Source organism: Mirounga leonina, unplaced genomic scaffold, assembly GCF_011800145.1.
Source record: "Mirounga leonina isolate KUSES-001 unplaced genomic scaffold, KU_Mleo_1.0 Mir_376, whole genome shotgun sequence".
Taxonomy (NCBI): domain Eukaryota; kingdom Metazoa; phylum Chordata; class Mammalia; order Carnivora; family Phocidae; genus Mirounga; species Mirounga leonina.
Genome location: NW_023270718.1, coordinates 8,158,534 through 8,176,599, shown reverse-complemented (window position 1 = coordinate 8,176,599; position 18,066 = coordinate 8,158,534). Strand labels below are relative to the sequence as shown.

Below are 18,066 nucleotides of genomic sequence, written 5' to 3'. Positions count from 1 at the left end.
CCCTCCTCCCTCAGACCCAGGAGTCCAGGCCCGCAGCCCCTCCTCCCTCAGATCCAGGAGTCCAGGCCCCCCAGCCCCCTCCTCCCTCAGACCCAGGAGTCCAGGCCCCCCAGCCCCCTCCTCCCTCAGACCCAGGAGTCCAGGCCCCCAGCCCCTCCCCCCACCAGGACCCCAGAAGTTGGGAGCTGTTAGACCCCTCCTCCAGGTCCCAGGGGTTAGGCCCTCAGCCACCACCTCCCTTTTAAATCCAGAGTCTATACCCCCAGTTTCCTCTTCGTCCTGGACCCAGGAATGAGGTCCCCGCAGACCCCTCCCCATTCACGTCTGGGCCCCACAGACATCACCTCTTTGAGTAGGAAGGAGGAAGCAGCGAAGGCAAAAGACCACCCGTAGCGGTAGTGGAAATACTGCTCAGAGCTGCTGGGCCTGTTCATGACCTCGTCATTGATGCTGGAAATGTAGAGAACCAAGCCCACCACCAAGGAGAGGCCTGAGGAGCAGAGGGTGCCCTTGGTCCGTTAGCAGTGGACCCCTCTCCCATCTCACTGCCATCCCCTCCCCTTTCCTCCCTGCTCTGTCCTGAACTAAATTCCATTTTTTGAAGACCCTTGTGTGCTGGGCCTTGGCTGGCTGCAGGGGTCCCAGAGATGAATGAACTTCCCCTTCCCCCTCCCCTAATCTCCCGTCCAGGAGTTCACAGTGCAATTGGGGAAGGCAAATATGGACATTGGTGGATAGTCACATACACGGTGACATGCGCAGCAAGGAGGTAGTAGCAAGAGTTCTGTGGGTCCAGAAGAGGCACCAACCCACCTAGGGGAGGGGCAGGGGAAGTCAAGGAAAGCTTCCTGGAAGAAGGGCCTTTGTCCAAGTCCTAAAGGATGAGGCCCGGGGAGAAGAGTACACAGTTATGCCACTCCAGGCAGAGGGGACAGCATGGCCAAAGGAGAGGGAGCACCGAACTGATCCATCCACATAGCCAAAACATGGGCCACAGCCACAAAATATGAGGCCAGAGAAAGGGGCAGAGACACGGCCATGATGGGCCTCAAATGCCAAGCTGAGGAGCTTGGCATCGATGCCAAGGGCATTAGGGAGCCATGGAAGGTCTGGAGCAGAGGAAGGACAGGGTCAGATAGGAGTGTCAGAAGAACCCTTGCAGGACGGTTGGTTCTGGGAAGAGACTGGAGGGAGAGACTAGTTGCGACATTCCAGGGGGAAGAGGATGAGGCTGGAGTTGAGACTGTGTGAATCATAGCAACAAATCAATAATAATATTAATAAAACAATAGCAACTGCTTATATAGGTCTTGCCCTGTGCCGGGCACCGTTCTCAGTGTTGTACATGTATTAACTTATTGAACCCTACCAACGGTCCTTCCACAGAGGTACTACCTTTATCAACACTGACAGTTGAGGGAATAGAAGCACATGGAGAAGGTGGGGAGGAGGTGTCTGGTTTGAGAAATCTCTGGAGTCAGATATCACGTCCTCAAGCTGGACGTCTTTTAAAGAGCAGCCATGCCAAGTGTGGCTTACGGAGGTTATAGGGTCCCCTGCCCTAAATCCATCCAAGTCATCCCTATCAGCATCTTCCCCCAGATGAACATTTGCGTGCCCATCACACCCAAAATAAATCTAAATTCCTTCCACTGCCTACAACAGGGTTCAGCCAACGGCGGCCCATGAGCTCCATCCAGCCCACCTCCTGTTTTTGTAGGGTCTACTAGCTAAGAATGGCTTTTACACGATCAAATTGTTGAAAAAAAAAAATCGAAAGAAGAATGATATTTTGTGGCATGTAGAAAAGTATATGAATTTCATTTGGCAGTTCCTCAAAGTGTTAAAGATAGAATCACCACATGACCCAGTGATTCCACTGCTAGGTATCTCTACCCAAGAGAATAGGAAACATATGTTCGCACAAAAACTTTGCATGAATGTTTGTAGCAGCATTCTTCATAATAGCCGAAAAGTGGAAACAACCCAAGTGTCTATCAACTAAATGGATAAACAAAATGTGGTATAGCCGTATAAAGGAATATTATTCAGCCAAAAAAAGGAATGAAATACTGATTTACACTGCCACATGGATGAACTTGGAAAATAAGCAAAAGAAAGAAGGCAGATACATACTGTATGATTCCATTTATATGCCATGTCGAAAATAGGCAAATCCATAGAGAGAGAAAGTGGATTAGTGGTTGCCAAGGAGCGGGGTGGAGGGGAGATTCCCACTGGCTGTCGTTAAAGGGTATGAGGTTTCTTGCTGGGATGATGAAAATGTTGCGAAACCAGGTAATGGGGATGGTCGCACAACCTTGCAAATATACTCAAACCCCCGAATTATGTGAACTTTATGTTTTGTGAATTGTAACATCTCAGTTTAAAAAGTATACGGATTCCTCATGTCAGGGTCTATAAATAAAATGTTGCTGGCACCCAGCCACAACCCTTCGCTTCCGCGTAGCCTCCGCCTGCAGTCGCAAGGTAAAACAATTGTGGCAGAAACTGTACAGCCAGGAAAGCCGAAAATGTTCATTAACAGGCCTTTTACAGAAAAACTTTCCTGACCCTGGACTGCAATGCCTATGCGGCCTGTGCCCCACTGGCCTCATCCCTGGACAGTTTCTCCTTGTTCCCTCTACTTAGATCACATGACTTCCTCACGCTTCCTTGAACACATCAAGCTGATTTCTGCCTCAGGGCCTTTGCTCTTGCTGTTCCCCCCAACTGTATTGCTCTTCCTCCAGATTTGTCCACGTCTCTCTTTCACTTCATTTACATCTCCCCTCCCTTGTCACTTCTTTAGAAAGGCCTTCTTTGAGCTCCTTGTTTAAAAAGAAAAATGTGGGGGCACCCGGGTGGCTCAGTCGGTTAAATGGCTGACTCTTGATTTTGGCTCAGGTCATGATCTCAGGGTCCTGGGATCGAGCCCCATGTAGGGCTCCACGCTCAGCAGGGAGTCTGCTTGAGGATTCTCTCTCTCTCCCTCCACTTACTCCCTCCACAAACCCCCCCAAATAAATAAATACATATTTTTTAAAAATGCTCCTTTACTTAGAATAAGAAAAATGTTGATGGAAACTGTGAAGAGATGTCCTTTCTCATCCATCAGGTCATCAAAAGTTAAAAAGCTTCACAACATACTCTTCTGGTGAGGCCGGGGAAACAGAAGCTCTTATGTGTTGCTGGTGGGAATGCAAAATGGCCCAACCCGAGTGAAGGGGAATCTGGCCATATCTAGCAAAACCACACATGTATCTGTCCTTTAACTCCACAATCTCACTCGTAAGAACTTACCCTGCAGCTATCTGTCCAACCACACAAAAGCACACAGAGGCATGCTAATTCACCTCATTACCCATAACTGCAAAATCCTAGAAACGACCTACGTGCACTTACACAGAGGATTAGTGGGATAAACTGTCAAACATCACAGAGTAGAGTACTGTGCCATTGTGAAGTGAGAACGAGGAAGTTCTCTGTGAACTGGAGCGGAGTTCAATGATAGTTCCAGATGCTATCACTCAGTTAAAAAAAAAAAAGTAATGCACAAAACAGTATACAGGATGCTAGCTTTTAAGCAAAACTAAATAAATAAATAAAATACATATATGCATCTGCTGATTTTTGCAAAAAGAGACACAGTAAGGAAACCCAACAAATGAGGTTGATCACCTACAGGAGGTAAGTGAGAACAGGAAGGAAGTGGCCCTCCTCAGTACGTATTTTTGTGTGATTTGGACTCTTGATTTCAGCTCGGGTCATCATCTCAGGGTCATGGGATTGAACCCCCCAGGGTGGGCTCCATGCTCAGTGGGGAGTCTGCTTCTCTCCCTCTCCCTCTGCCCGTCCCACCCAGTGGGGATGCTCACATGTGCACCACACTCTCTCTAAAATAAATCAATAGGGCACCTGGGTGGTTGTTAAATGTCTGCCTTCAGCTCAGGTCATGTTCCCAGGGTCCTGGGATCGAGTCCTGCATCAGGCTCCTTGCTCAGCAGGGAGCTGCTTCTCTCTCTCCCTCTGCCACTTCCCACCCTGCCACCGACAAATAAATAAATAAAATCTTAAAAAAAAAAAAGAAATGGCATATAACATGCTGAATTTTTAAAAATGTGAACCCATACTGATATATTTTTTAAAAAATAAGCAAATAATAAAAGAATGAGAAAATTCTTCTTTTCGGTGGTATACCTGTAGATGGAACAGCAGATTTAGAAAACCCCATTTTGCAACCCTACGAGTAATATTAGGATTTCGGCCAGCATCATCAGTGGCCATTAAATCACTGCACAACAGAATCTCCCCCTGGAATATCTATTAATTCATAAAGAGGATTTTTAAAAACTTCCTTTATCATAAAGGAACCCAACACACCATCTCAAGCAAGTGACTAAAACTAACATCACCAATAACAAGGCAGACGGACACCATTACCTCCTGATGCGAGCCTGCCACTACTCCATTTGCGTAGGGTTCCTGCTGAAAATGTGTAACCTGAATCCATTCCTAAGAAAACCGTGGGCATTCTACTAGATGCCTGGCTGCTCTCTTCAAAAAAAAGTCAACATGAAAGATATTTCTTTTTTAAAAAGGCACAGGTACTATATAAAAGATAAAAGGCAACAAAGGAGACAGGACAAAGACATACGAAGTGTGATCCTAGATTGGATACTGAATGGGGGGAAAATGACGATAAAAGACAGTCCTGGGACAATTGGTGAAATTTGAATATGGACTGTGCTTTAGCTATAATACTGTATAAATGTTAAACTTCCTGAATTTGATTATTATACTGTGTTTAGAAAAGGGAATGCACTTGTTTTTAGGTGATACTTGCTGAAATATTTAGGGATGAGGTGTTTGCAACTTATGTTCAAGTGGTTCATATATTTATATTTATAAACATCTAGATACAATACACACACACACACACAGAAAGCGAATGTGGCAAAATGTTAAAATTTGGTCCAGATGAAGGGTATGTGAGAGTTCACTGTGTTATTTTTTTTTTAAAGATTTTATTTATTTATTTGAGAGAGAGGATGAGAGGAGAGAGAGAGCACATGAGAGGGGGGAGGGTCAGAGGGAGAAGCAGACTCCTTGCTGAGCAGGGAGCCCGATGCGGGACTCGAACCCGGGACTCCAGGATCATGACCTGAGCTGAAGGCAGTCGCTTAACCAACTGAGCCACCCAGGCGCCCCCACTGTGTTATTTTTGCAACTTTTCTGTAGGTTTAAATTTTTTCCCCAAAAATTTCAATAAAATAGGGGAGGGTTTTACCTCCCCAAGTTACCAAAGTATTACCCTGCAAATTACTTATTAATTGGAAAGAGGAAAATGTACAATTTCAATGAACAGCCCTGATGATCACCGCCTTTATCAAGGGTTCAAAGTTTGCTCCCCTCCGGTGCGAACAACCAACAACCGGACAGTATTTGCCACTGAAGGGCTGGGATATAAAGAACAGGCACCAGCTCTGCATCTGCTTGCCAAACCTGTTTAACCCGAATCTAATAAAACCTCTAGTCTAGACAGAACTTCCGGGTTACAGAGAACATGAGGAAATAGGAGCAAATCATCAAATGATGGCATGGGAAAACAGTCAAACTAGCCTAGGATGTGGGGCATTCTACACGATACCCTGGCCTCCAGTCTTCAAAAGGACAGTGATATGGGCCAAGCTGGTAATACCCGAACCAGTGATCATCCTTAACATCTCAAGAAGAGAGCCAATGGGGAGATCTTATGTCTCTGGATGCAATGCGGTAGGATGTACACAGCACCCCCATCTATGAAATATTTTTTGCCAAAAAAAAAAAAACCCACAAAAAACACAAAACCAAAACAACAACAGCAACAACAAAACCCCCACAAGTCTGGATCAGATAAACAACAGTTTTATAGGAAAACACAGGGATGAATGAGCACATTAAACCACAACGGGAGAGAGAACACAGTGAGAAAACTCAGGGGTGTAGGCATTCTACGAGACAAATGACCAGATTTCTTCAACAAATAAATGGTAAGGAAGAAATAGGAGAGAGACTATTATAGATTAAAAGAGGCTTCCGAGATCTATCAGCTAAATGCACAAGTGGAATTTGAATCTTGATTTGCAACAAACTAACTGCAAAAAAGCATTTATTTATGAGACAAGCGGGGAAGTTGAACACTAACTAGATATTAAATGATATTAATGATATGTTTGGGCGCCATGGCTATGTTAAATAACAAAGTACTTATTTCTCAGGGATATACTGAAATATTTGTGCATAAAATGATTTAATGGCTGAGTCTGCCTTAAAATAATGTACTGAAGTGCAGAAGGGAGATACGGCAGTGCGACTAAAAAAAGATTCGCCATATGTTGATAACTACTGAAACTGAGGGAAGGATACATGGGATTTCATTTATTTATACTATTCCTTCTATATTTTTGTAATGAATTCATTTTAGAAGTCAGTGTTGTAAAAAAAAAATAGTGGGGGAACTAGTCTGGAGTAAAAGAGACATGAACTAAATGCTGTGTGTGAACCAAGACTGAATCCCAGTTTTTTTGGGGGGGGAGCTATAAAAGGCATTCTTGAAACAATGGGACTGTCTACAAATGGAATAAATTATGCTGTGGAATTACTGTAAAATTTCTTGGTAGGAGACGAATGTCCTTCCTCTTCAGAGATGCATACTACAGTGTTTGCAGATGAAATATCATGATGCCTGTGACTTATTTTGAAATGGTAAAGACCCAAAAAAGTATGTGTGGAGAGAGAGAGAGAAAGAGAGAGGGAGAGAGAATATGGCAAAAACATCAGCAAAATGCAGGATTTAAGTGGAGGAAGGTATTCCAGTGCTCGTTAGACTGTTCTATCAATTTTAAAGTTTTCATGAAAAAACTGGAGTGATTGAGATAAAATAATGCCCCCCATCACTCTCCCCACCAGGATACTTGGAACTAACTTACCTTGTTCCCTCTTGCACCCCTACCACCTAGCACAAGATCCAGCACATAATAAACACCAGTTGAATGGGTAAGTGTACTTGGCAAGCAACTGGAGCTTCTAGAAAAGCTCGTTAGTTGCTTCCCCTTTTTGAACCCACAATAAATCCCACCATTCCTCCATTTCCTCTAAGAATCAACCTTCCCTTTCTCTGAACTTCCATAGCACTTTCAATTTCTAGTATTCCATAATTTTGATATTCAAGAAGAGAGGGCCCACAAAGTGTCACATGGTGGAAAAGCATCTCAGATAGGTCTAGAAAGATGAGCAAGTTTAAAGAAAAGAGATAGCAGAGGAATCCCACAATCCACACTCACTCAGTTACCCTAGTCCAATGCAGGGGAATCCTCTTGATTTTACTCTCTCTCTTTCATCCAGCAAAGATGCTCAGTCATCAGGTCAAGTCCATTTTACTTCCTGCATCTCTCATAAATCAAAACCCCTTCTTACAACCACAAGTCCTCTGACCTAGTTAAGGCTTATTGTCTATGCTTTTACCATTACCCCTAAATCCTTGTCCCCCTGCTCTAGATCCTGGTTCTTTTAAAAACCCATATAAAGTCTATCCTTCTCTTAGCAAAATTCTTCCTTTGGGGGTGCCTGGGTGACTCAGTCAGTTCAGCGTCTGCCTTCGGCTCAGGTCATGATCCCAGGGTTCTGGGATCGAGCCCTATATCGGGTTCCCTGCTCGGCGGGGAGTCTGCTTCTCCCTCTCCCACTCTCCCTGCTTGTGTTCCCTCTCTTGCTGTCTCTCTCTCTGTCAAATAAATAAATAAAATCTTAAAAAAAAAAAAAAGATTTCTTTCTTGGCTCCCTACTGTCCAGAGGAGAAGGTTTTCATTCTTCAGTCTGACATTCCAGACTCTGTGATCTGATTCCTGCTAACCACCCAAACACACCTTAAGTTCCATGTTTCACATTATAGTTCTAAGTAACAAACATTCTCTGTAAGGTGAGTCAGGAGCAAGTGTTGATAAGGAAATAAATATTTCCAAAGAGAAAGAATCTTTTGCTGTTCTTTTTTGCTTTGTGTGTGTGTGTGTGTGTGTGTTCAGTAATTGAAAATCACGTGAAAACAATTGCAAAAGGTAAGTTATTCTTGCCATTCTTTCTACTGCCTGGACATTTTATAATGACTCTGGTTCTCCAAAAATAATCTTCTTTCGCCCTTTTTCTCCCTCCTTTCCCCTTCCTTTCTCTGTAATCCAACTCCCACTCCCTCTTCCCCTCACCCCACCTCTGTTTCAGGATTGTGCAGTAGGCAAGAATCACCTACATCCTAGGCTGAGTAGAAACAACCCAGCCTTAGAACAATAGGGTTTCAGGACCATGGAGAGCTGCACACCAGTCTACCGGTCTTCATGCTTTCTAGGGCATTAACACATGCTGTGACTTCCACCTCCATACAAGGCACTATTCTTTCTTCACTTGAAAAATTCTCCCTCACCCTTTCAGCTTCATCTACTCAGATGTCACCTCCTCTTGGAAGCCCTCCCAGGTCATTCCCCCCCTCCCCACCACCCTACCGTGCCAAGTTAATGCATCCTCCCCTTTCCCAGAATGCCCTAAATTGTCCTTATCATTTCTCTCTTATACAAATACTTCAATGTGTACTTTGTACCAGCAACTCATCTAGGCTCTGTGGACACAAATGGGAGCATGCCTGTAAAGGTCCATGTATTTAGGAGTTTACATTCTAGTAGGAGAAGGAAAACGTGTAAGATGACAATAGCTATGAATCAAATATAAAGCATGCAAAGTGATGGTATAGCGGGGGCATGGCAACATTACATACTGTTGTCAGAGAAAGAAAGTCTGAAGAGAGAAATTTCGAGCTCTTTGAGTATCAGGAGGAAGAGACTTCCAAGCACGGAGGGTTAATGAATGTAAAGTCCTCATGTGGGGCTGAGATGAGCATTTTTAAGGAATAGGAGAGGCCAGTGTGGCTGAGGTTGTAAGCAACGGAGAGAGTGTTAGTGGGTTAGGAAATGAGGTCAGAGATCTGAGCATTAGCTAAATCCTGGAAAACCTTGTAAGCTAGCATGGAGAGTTTGGATGTACTCTATGTGCAATGGGAATCCATTGAGCATGGAAGGGATTGAAGCAGGTGTGTAGTTTTGATTGATGGGTAATTGGGGCTGTTTTGTATTTGACTGAATGTGAGCTCTCACCTAGGATTCAGCCACATCTTCAGTGCTCAGTGCTGGGCTTGGCAATATAGGGTGTCTGTGTAAATGCTTGATGAGCAAATGAAGGAGCAGATGCATAGAACATGTTGAGGGTCAGGGGTTAGTATGGGCTTTGCATGGGAAGCATGCTTCTTATGACCTGGAAAAAGAAAGTCAATGTCATTCCAGCTTCCTCCCTGCTTCTCTCACCAACCATATCCAGCCAGTCATCTGGTTCCATTGATTCTTCTGTCGATATCCTTCTCTGTCAAAGCCATGCACTTGCCTTTATCTTTCCAACCCCAGCCCCAGCTCAAGCCCCAGCTGCTCTTGCCCAGAGCACTGCATAAGCTTCCTCCTTGGCTTGCCCATTTCCTGTTTCTTTCCTGCTAGTCCATCCCTGAAGGATGCTTAACACCCAGGTGACCCTGTCCCTCCTCTGCCCCAACCCTCCCACTGCTTTCTCCAGAACTGAATGCCAAAGCCACTATTCACCAGCCCTCAGGCAACTCCTGTCTCTCTCTCTAGGTCTTGGGAACATGAACTAGTTGGACTAGATTGTCCTGTTCCCAGATCTAAGATACTGGTACTGTCATCTTTCCCTCTCCTTTTAAATCTCCTTCATTTTTATGATTTTTTTTTAAGTAGGCCCCATGCCCAGCATGGAGCCCAATGCGGGGCTTGAACTCACGACCCTGAGATCAAGACCTGAGCTGAGATCAAGAGTTGGATGCTCAACTGACTGAGCCACCCAGTGCAGTGCCCCCATCTTTATGATTTTTAAAAACCTTTTATTTTTGGGCGCCTGGGTGGCTCAGTCGTTAGGCGTCTGCCTTCGGCTCAGGTCATGATCTCAGGGTCCTGGGATCGAGTCCCACATCGGGCTCCCTCCTTGGGGGGAGGCCTGCTTCTCCCTCTCCCCCTCCCGCTGCTTGTGTTCCTGCTCTCGCTATCTCTGTCTCTGTCAAATAAATACATAAAATCTTTAAAAAAAAAAAAAACCTTTTATTTTTTATTTATCCTACTTTTTTAAGCAATCTCTACGCCCAATGTGGGGCTCAAACTCATGACCCCGAGATCAAGAGTTGCATGCTCTACTGATTGAGCCAACCAGGAGCCCCATTTTTTGGTGATTTTTAATTGTCGTGGGGCAATATAATGTCACGGCGAAGGCCTGGTGGGCATCCTGCTTCCACTATGGAGCAACTTAACCTCTAGGCGCTTCCATTTCCTCAGCTAGAGAATGACAATAACAATGATATCTGCCTTAGTAGGTCAAGAAAAAGAAATACCTTAATTTACGTAAAGCGCTTAGAACTTCCCCCAACCATGTCTCTTGATTATTTGGTTGCTGTTATCATCACCACTATGGATGTACATATGTACGTGTTTACCAGGCACTGGGTCGGCCCTTCACATCTATGATGGAGATCAGGGGTCAGCAACCTACCAAGTGCCCCAGCACCTGGTTTTGCATGGTTTCCGAGCTAAGCATGGTTTTTACATCTGTAAAAGGTGTAGGGGGTTGGGGTGGGGGACAAAATGAAAGAAGAATATTTCATGGCTCCTGAAAATTACATGGAATTCAAATTTCAGGGCCCATAGGTAGGATCACTGGCACACAGCCATGCCCATCGCCTCACCTCTGCTTCCTTTGGTATTACAATCCTATGGCTCACAAAGCCTGAAACATTTACTATTCGGCCCTACACAGGTTTGCCAACACTTGACCAGGATTTGTCCTCTCAACAACTCCTTTCCCCCTTCCTTTCTCTGTCATCCAACTCCCACTCCCTCTCCCCCTTCACCCCACCTCTGTTTCAGGATTGTGCAGTAGGCAAGAATCCCCTACATTCCAGGCTGAATAGAAACAACCTGGCCTTAGAACAATAGGGTTTCAGGACCATGGAGAGCCCATGCGGTTCAGGCGAAAAATTCGCACTCAGTCTTTCTAGGTTCACAGCAGCATGAACTGTCAGTCACCTCACCCCACAACCTTGAAAGCACATGACAGACTCCTTGAAGTAGGGCACACAGGCCATAGTCTATGACATGAACTCGAGGAAGGGCTTCAGGAAGCGGGGTTCAGTCCCCCCAAATTTCTCTGTTACATCGGAGGCCCGACCTCCAGCCCTGACAGCACCATTGATCCTCAGCCTGACCCTGGGAAGTCAGGTCCTGGGACATCGCAGGAGCGTTGAGTGTGGGTTTGGGGATGAGAATACCCTCTGGGGGACGCCTGGGTGGCTCAGTCGGTTAAGCGTCTGCCTTCGGCTCAGGTCATGATCCCGGGGTCCTGGGATCGAGTCCCGCATCGGGCTCCCTGCTCCGCGGGGAGCCTGCTTCTCCCTCTCCCTCTGCCTCTGCCTCTCTCTCTCTCTCTCTCTCATGAATAAATAAATAAAATCTTAAAAAAAAAAAAAAAAAACCACCCTCTGGGCCAACCGCCCTCTACCACTGAGCTATGTTGCCCCTTCTGTGAACAGCAAAAATGGGATCTTCCTTCTAGTGTTTTGGGTGGATTGAATTAGAGTCTCCATGCTTCCTACCCTTGTCCCACTTCCTCTCTCTCTAGGCCACTATTTTTCCATATGAAAAATGATAAGACCGGGGTGCCTGGATGGCTCAGTTGGTTAAGTGGCTGCCTTCAGCTCAGGTCATGATCCCAGAGTCCTGTGGTCGAGCCCCATGTCAGGCTCCCTGCTCAGCGAGGAGCCTGCTTCTCCCTCTCCCTCTGTCTCCTGGCTTGTGCTCTCACTCTCTCTCTCTGTCAAATAAATAAATAAAATTTAAAAAAGAAAAGAAAAATGGTAAGACCTTTCTGCTCTGACACTCCGGGATGGTGATATTGTATGGGTCTTATTTCAGCTCTGTGTCCAGCTCCACACGCCACGATTCAAGTTAACAGGGAGACTGCACCCTGGTTTCTCTGGAGAAGGTCTCATCAGGTTAGGTTGGAGGCACGGGGGACGTTTAGCTGGGTGAGGAGCAGGGACGAGACTGGGGATAGTCAAAGATCCATCTTCAACTCTTTGCGGAGCCAACTCTAAAGAGGGATCTGGGTGCAGGCCCCAGGGGACAGAATGGAAATGAGCCATAAACGGGGTTTGTTCATAAAGTATCAACTGAATGAAAAGGACCCGAACGGAGTTCTTTCTTCGCCTGAACCGCATGGGCTCTCCATGGTCCTGAAACCCTATTGTTCTAAGGCCAGGTTGTTTCTATTCAGCCTGGAATGTAGGGGATTCTTGCCTACTGCACATTTACTGAAATGATGCTGAATTAATTCGAATGGAGTCAGAATGGACTGGGGTGAGCTGGACCAGATGCATGAGTTAAATGTGTTAGGGCCGGGTTGGCCTGGCCTGACCTGAGCCGAGAGGGACTGAATTGGATCAGACGGTGCTGACATTGGAGGGGGGTGACACCTGAGAAAGAACTCTGCTCTGGAGCTCAGGACACTTGGTCCCCCGGCTCCAGTTCAGGCTGGTGTCTTGGGCAACTCCCTGCACAACTGTGGGCCTCGGTGCCCCCATTTTATCAAGTGAGTGCTAATAATAACTCTGCGGCAGAGATGTTATGGGAAGGGTGTGAGATCGCTCATGCACAAGAGCCTCGTATCTCAAAAGAAAAAAATAAAAAAACAAAGACAAATACTGCAATGTAGCTAATGACATGCAAGGTGACATATTCAGGGTGAAGTGTATGGACACCTACAACTCCCACTGAACTGTGTAAGGAGATAATAATAAGGTGGACTGATGGATGGGCAGGAATACAGACAGATGGACAGATACAGGACAAAGCCAGGCTAGTAATGGGGTAATGGTTGACTCTAAGTGGTGGGCACATGGATGCTCACTCCAAAATTCTTTCCACTTTTCTGTTTGAAAATTTTTCAAATAAAATGTTGCACAGGAAATAAAAAGCCCTGAAATATGTGAACTGCTAAAATATCAGGGGCGGTGAAAAAACTCAGCCTCTGGAGGTGAACGGCAAGTGTCTGAGTCCCAGCTCTGTGTCTCCCTGGTTGTGCGGACCTGAGCAATGACTTCAGCTCCCTGAGCATCTGTTTCTGTATCCGTACAATGGGACTATTAATAGCATTTCCCTCACAGGGTTGTGGGAAGTATCAGAACAGAGCCCAGCACCTAATCAGCACCTAATAAACACTCGCTATGATTGGGTCCTCCCGACAAGCTGTGAAATGGGTGCTTGCTATCTCCATTTCACAGAGAAGGAAAGTGGGGCTCAGAGAGGTTGGGCAACCCCTCCAGGATCACACAGCAAGGAAGCGGCTTTCTTAGTGGAGGAGGGACCGCAGATTCCTGGAACCGAAAATAGTCCCCAGGCCCTAAGTCTTTTCGTTGGGCTCACCCGATAGGATGAAGAAGATGCCAGAAACGAAGGCCAGAATGGTCCTCTGTGGGCGGATGTGGCCGATGTTACTGATGACGAAGGCCGTGAACACTAGGAAGAGACTGACCATGGGGAACGGGGTGGCCGTGCGCACCGTCTCTGAGGGAAAGGTAAAGGGAGAGACAAGGGGTGAGGGGGACTCTGCGAGGGGTGACATCTCCCCATTCCCCTGGCCTCTCCTCCTGCACCGGCCCCGCCCCTTTATGTAGCTCCTCCCCTTCCTGATACTTCCATTGATGACCCCACCCCTTCACCCGGGCCACACCCCTTGAGTTTGACCCCACCCTGTTCCCGTGGACTCCACCCACTGCCCAGGCCCCGCCCCATCAACCTGGCTCCTCCTCTTCACCCAACCACTGCCTTGTTTCAAGCCCCCACTCCTTCTCCTCCACCCCACCCCTTTCCTGGTGCTGCCCTTTCTCCCAGGACTCGCCCCCGCTTTGTCTAGGCCCCCTGCTTCCCCCTCACTCAGAATATTCTCCGTGTTCTCCGTCACCAAGTTGATCTCCGGTTCAAGGAAATACTCCGAGGCCACGCAGCGACCCTTCTCCCTGCCTGGGGGTAAAATACGAAGGCAAAGCTGGATGAGGGGCTCCTGAGCTCTGGAGAGACAGTGAGGGGCAGGTGACACAGTGGGGAGACCCCGGGATGGGTATGTGAGGCTGAATCCAGGGGTTACTGTCTATATTATTCTTAGCGGGTCAAGAAGGGGATGCACAGGAGGTCTGGGAGTTCCTCTTCCAAGCTTCCCTGGAGACCCATGGATGGACGACAGGGCTGGAACCCTGGGTCCCAAAGGGGTGGGGGTGGGGGCCGTGGGCGAGGACTCCTTAATCCCTAAAGAGGATTGCGGGGGGGATTCCAAGGAGGAAGGTCTCTGTGGTCTCTGGGGGGGGGGGTGGATTTTTTATTCTGCCCATTCAACACTGGAACTGTGCAGGAGACAAGCTCCGATGCTAGACTCTTGCTTCTAAGAGTGGACTCTCCAGCGATTAGGGACTTGGCATGGGGGGCTCTTAGATCCAGGAAATACAGGGCTAGAAATCGGGTCTCCAGGTAGAAACTTGTCTCTCCAGGAAAGAAACAGGATCCGTTTCTGGATTTCTGGAACCCCAGGGATGGAACTGTGGATAAGGACCCTCGGGTCCCAGGCAAGGCAGAGACAGTTGAATGGAGGGCACGTGGGGTCTGTACCTGCGAAGAAGCAGACTCGCCAGAGGCCGGCGTGCAGTGCCATCTTGACCTCCGTGGTCTGGTTCTGCGGCAGGACCGTTCCCTCCTCCATGTACAGCCAGTAATCAGTGCTGACCGCGATGCCCACGAGCAGCAGGCCACACGCCCCAAACACGCTGCTCAGCAGGGTCAGGGCGCGGCTGCTGCAGTGACTCATCCTCAGCGGCGGGGGGCGCCCTGCGGGGCCTGAGACACGCGAAGCTGCTGCCTTGGAGAGCCCTGAGGGGACTAGCTAGAGTCCCCAACCCCAGGCAGCCACCTGGGACACCGATCCCAAGCCAGAGACACCATTTCTTAGACTGAAACTTCTCAAATCTGACCTCTGTGCCCTAACCCATGACCCCATTTCTGCATTTGAACCAGTGACATCAGCTGTTGACCCTCAACCCCAGGACTGGACTTCCCAAACCTGACACTTGTGTTCTGGCTCTGGATCCTGATGAGAGACCCACCACACCAGATCCCTGACCCCAGGATAAGATTTCAGATCTTATCCCCAGATCCAGAGATTGAACCTTAGCTCCAACTGTGTGCCTGGACCTGGGTCCCAAATATCATAACGCTGACTAGAAACTCAACATCTATATTCTCAATGCCAGAACCAGGCCCTCCAACCCTAACCTTATGCCCTAACCAGAGACCTTAATCCTAGACACCAGCCCTCACCAGAATCCTTAACCTTGAGCCTGGACTCAGAAACTATTACATGGATCAGACATTTCAACACTAGAACCAGGGGTGTCTGGGTGGCTCAGTCGTTTAAGCGTCTGTCTTTGGCTCAGGTCATGATCCCAGTGTCCTGGGAACAAGCCCCGCATCCAGCTCCCTGCTCAGCGGGAAGCCTGCTTCTCTCTCTCCCTCTCCCCCTGCTTGTGTTCCCTCTCTCGCTGTGTCTCTCTGTCAAAAAATAAAAATAAAATCTTTAAAAAACCAAAACAAAACACTAGAACCAGGCATATCCCCCCAATCCTGACTCCTGGTACCCTGACCCCTTTCTTTTGGACCCTGCTAAATAATTACCAGAAATCCCCCAAGTAGGTCACTAACCAGAACCCTAACTAAGTGTCCTACTAACCAAGGACCCACTAATCAAGACCCGAGCAGAGGTCTAAACCTAAGTTTAAATCCTTTGACTCTTATCTTGACCTTTAATACCCAATTCTAACACCAGGACCATGACCCATGACCTTCTAACTTTGATCCTGTGCCATGACCTCAATTTGGTTCCCCAATCTGAGATCGCGGCTCACGACTCAGATCTCAGGTTCCAGAACCCTAATTCCCCCCATCCCAGATCCGGGCAGGCCCCTGAACCTAGGATGCTGGGACTCCATCTCAGACTGCTGGATCCAGAACACTGGGATCCCGAGACCTGGAGCCTGGATTTTGGCTAGAGACTCCAGAATGTCAAAACCATGATCTGGGACCCCCCCCTTCCCCTGCAACTCAGCACCCGAACCAGAGTATCCTAGACCATCCTTGAACCTAGGGATCAGTGCTCTGAACACTAAAATTCCAAATCAGGAAGCCCAGGATCCCCATCCCCCTCATGGGCCATCACAAGATCCCCAAATTCCTTACCAGAGATTCTGGACTTCAACTTCCACGCTAGGACTCCCAATTACAGACCCTCTTCAACATCTAGTCTGGAACTCTGACCCCTCTAACACCAGGCCCTCAAAACAAGAGATCACCAGTTCATAGCTGTGCCCTTCCAGATTCCAGTCAGAGATCTAGAGATTCTAACTAGGGAGTTCCTAATCTCTTATCTACCACTCTTGCCCCCCCCCCCCGCCCTTAACTTTTCCCTAAACTACACAATCCCATGATCCGGGGGACTCAACTTGGGATCCCCATCCTTCCTCAGCCAAAGACATCTATATCCCTGAATATCAGCGAAATACCAGCGATCCCCATCATCTTATTTATCTATGAAGGTTAAGACTCCTAAACACTCCCCAACAATGCAGCCAAGACTTAAGACCCGTTTTTCTCTAATAGGAATTCTTGGAGCCTTGAAACTCTGCCCCATGCCAGTGACGATCTTGGAGTCAGACAACTTTCATCAGCCCCCCCCCCCCCCCACACACACATCTCAGCATGCAGAGCCCCCATCCCACCAGGCCCCACCCCCAGCCTCCTGGAGGAGTCAGGGATCCGAGTCTGGCAGAGCTCTGACCAGCTTTTCCTCCCATCCCCCGTCCCAAGCCCTGACCGCCAGCAGCCGGCTCCTGTTCCAGCCCGCTCAGCTCAGAAACAAGCACCAAAAACCCAGCCACTCTGATTGCCTGAGTCCAGGTAGCGGACCTCAGCTCCCCCCGCACCCCCACCAAGGCTCCTAGGACTCCTAGGACAGCTGGGACCTTGCCCATTGACACCTTTCTCACTTCCCCTTTGAACCCCCTCCTTTGCTCCGATTCCGCCTCCCTCCAAATGGCCCGCCCGGATCTCCTCATTTTCCTCCAACCCTTCCTCCTTGGGGACCCTCCCCCAGGCCTGCAGCCACCTCCTTTTCCTTCTTTATCTATCGCAGTCTCTCCGGGATTCAGGCATTCGGATCCCAGGGGTCCCGTTCTCCAAGCCCCAAGTCCAAACTCCGTCTCCCTCCAGTCTCTTCAGGAACGCATTCCCCGTTTCTGGGGACCCCTTCTCAGACACAACCTGCTCTTACCGGGCCCGGGCCCTCCCCCCTTCCTCCAGGACCGCCTCCCTCAAGGACCTGGCCTGCACCCTCCTCAGGGCCCACGGTCTCTAAGACTCAGACCTTAAGAGTATAGTTGCCCCACTCCAGGACCCTAGGACCCCGTCCTACCGGATTCCCTAGGCCCAATGTCCCCCCACCCCTCACTGCCTCCCGAACTCGGGCGTCCTGACCGCCAGAATCCCACACCCCGGGGCCACTGAGGTCCCTCTCAGCCCCAACGCCCGGCTCCCAGCCACCTCAAGGGGAGCCCCCACTCCTTCCAGGACCCTCCCCTCGCGCTCACCTCGCTCAGGGCTGGGCGCACGCTCCGGGCCGCGGGCCCCGCAGCCGCATGACCGGCCCCGCGGCTTCCCCCGGCCGCCGCCGCCGCCACCGGGGTCGCCGGTGCCCGCGCCCCCCGCCCCCGCCCCGGAGCCCGGCGTCCCGGCCCCCTCCCGGCCTCCCACCCCCCACCCCCCGCGCCCGCGGCCTCACTCGGCGGACGGCGCCGGGAGCTGGGACCGGCGGCCGCTCATTGGCTACTGCGGAGGAGGG

The 18,066-nt window shown here is 48.7% G+C and overlaps 1 protein-coding gene across 1 annotated transcript in view; it reads right to left on the bottom strand.

Annotated features, from left to right (window-relative positions):
• Positions 1 to 17,889, bottom strand: part of CACNG7 (calcium voltage-gated channel auxiliary subunit gamma 7) — an 18,660-nt gene extending 771 nt beyond the window's left edge. Inside the window, exons 1-5 of the mRNA XM_034986389.1 lie at positions 17,816 to 17,889; positions 14,790 to 15,014; positions 14,064 to 14,150; positions 13,554 to 13,694; positions 345 to 490 (exon numbers count right to left, since the gene is read on the bottom strand). Coding sequence (XP_034842280.1) covers positions 345 to 490; positions 13,554 to 13,694; positions 14,064 to 14,150; positions 14,790 to 14,985 — 570 coding nt within the window. The 5' untranslated portion in view covers positions 14,986 to 15,014; positions 17,816 to 17,889. The remainder of the gene's footprint in view (positions 1 to 344; positions 491 to 13,553; positions 13,695 to 14,063; positions 14,151 to 14,789; positions 15,015 to 17,815) is intronic.
• Positions 17,890 to 18,066: the final 177 nt, after the last annotated feature.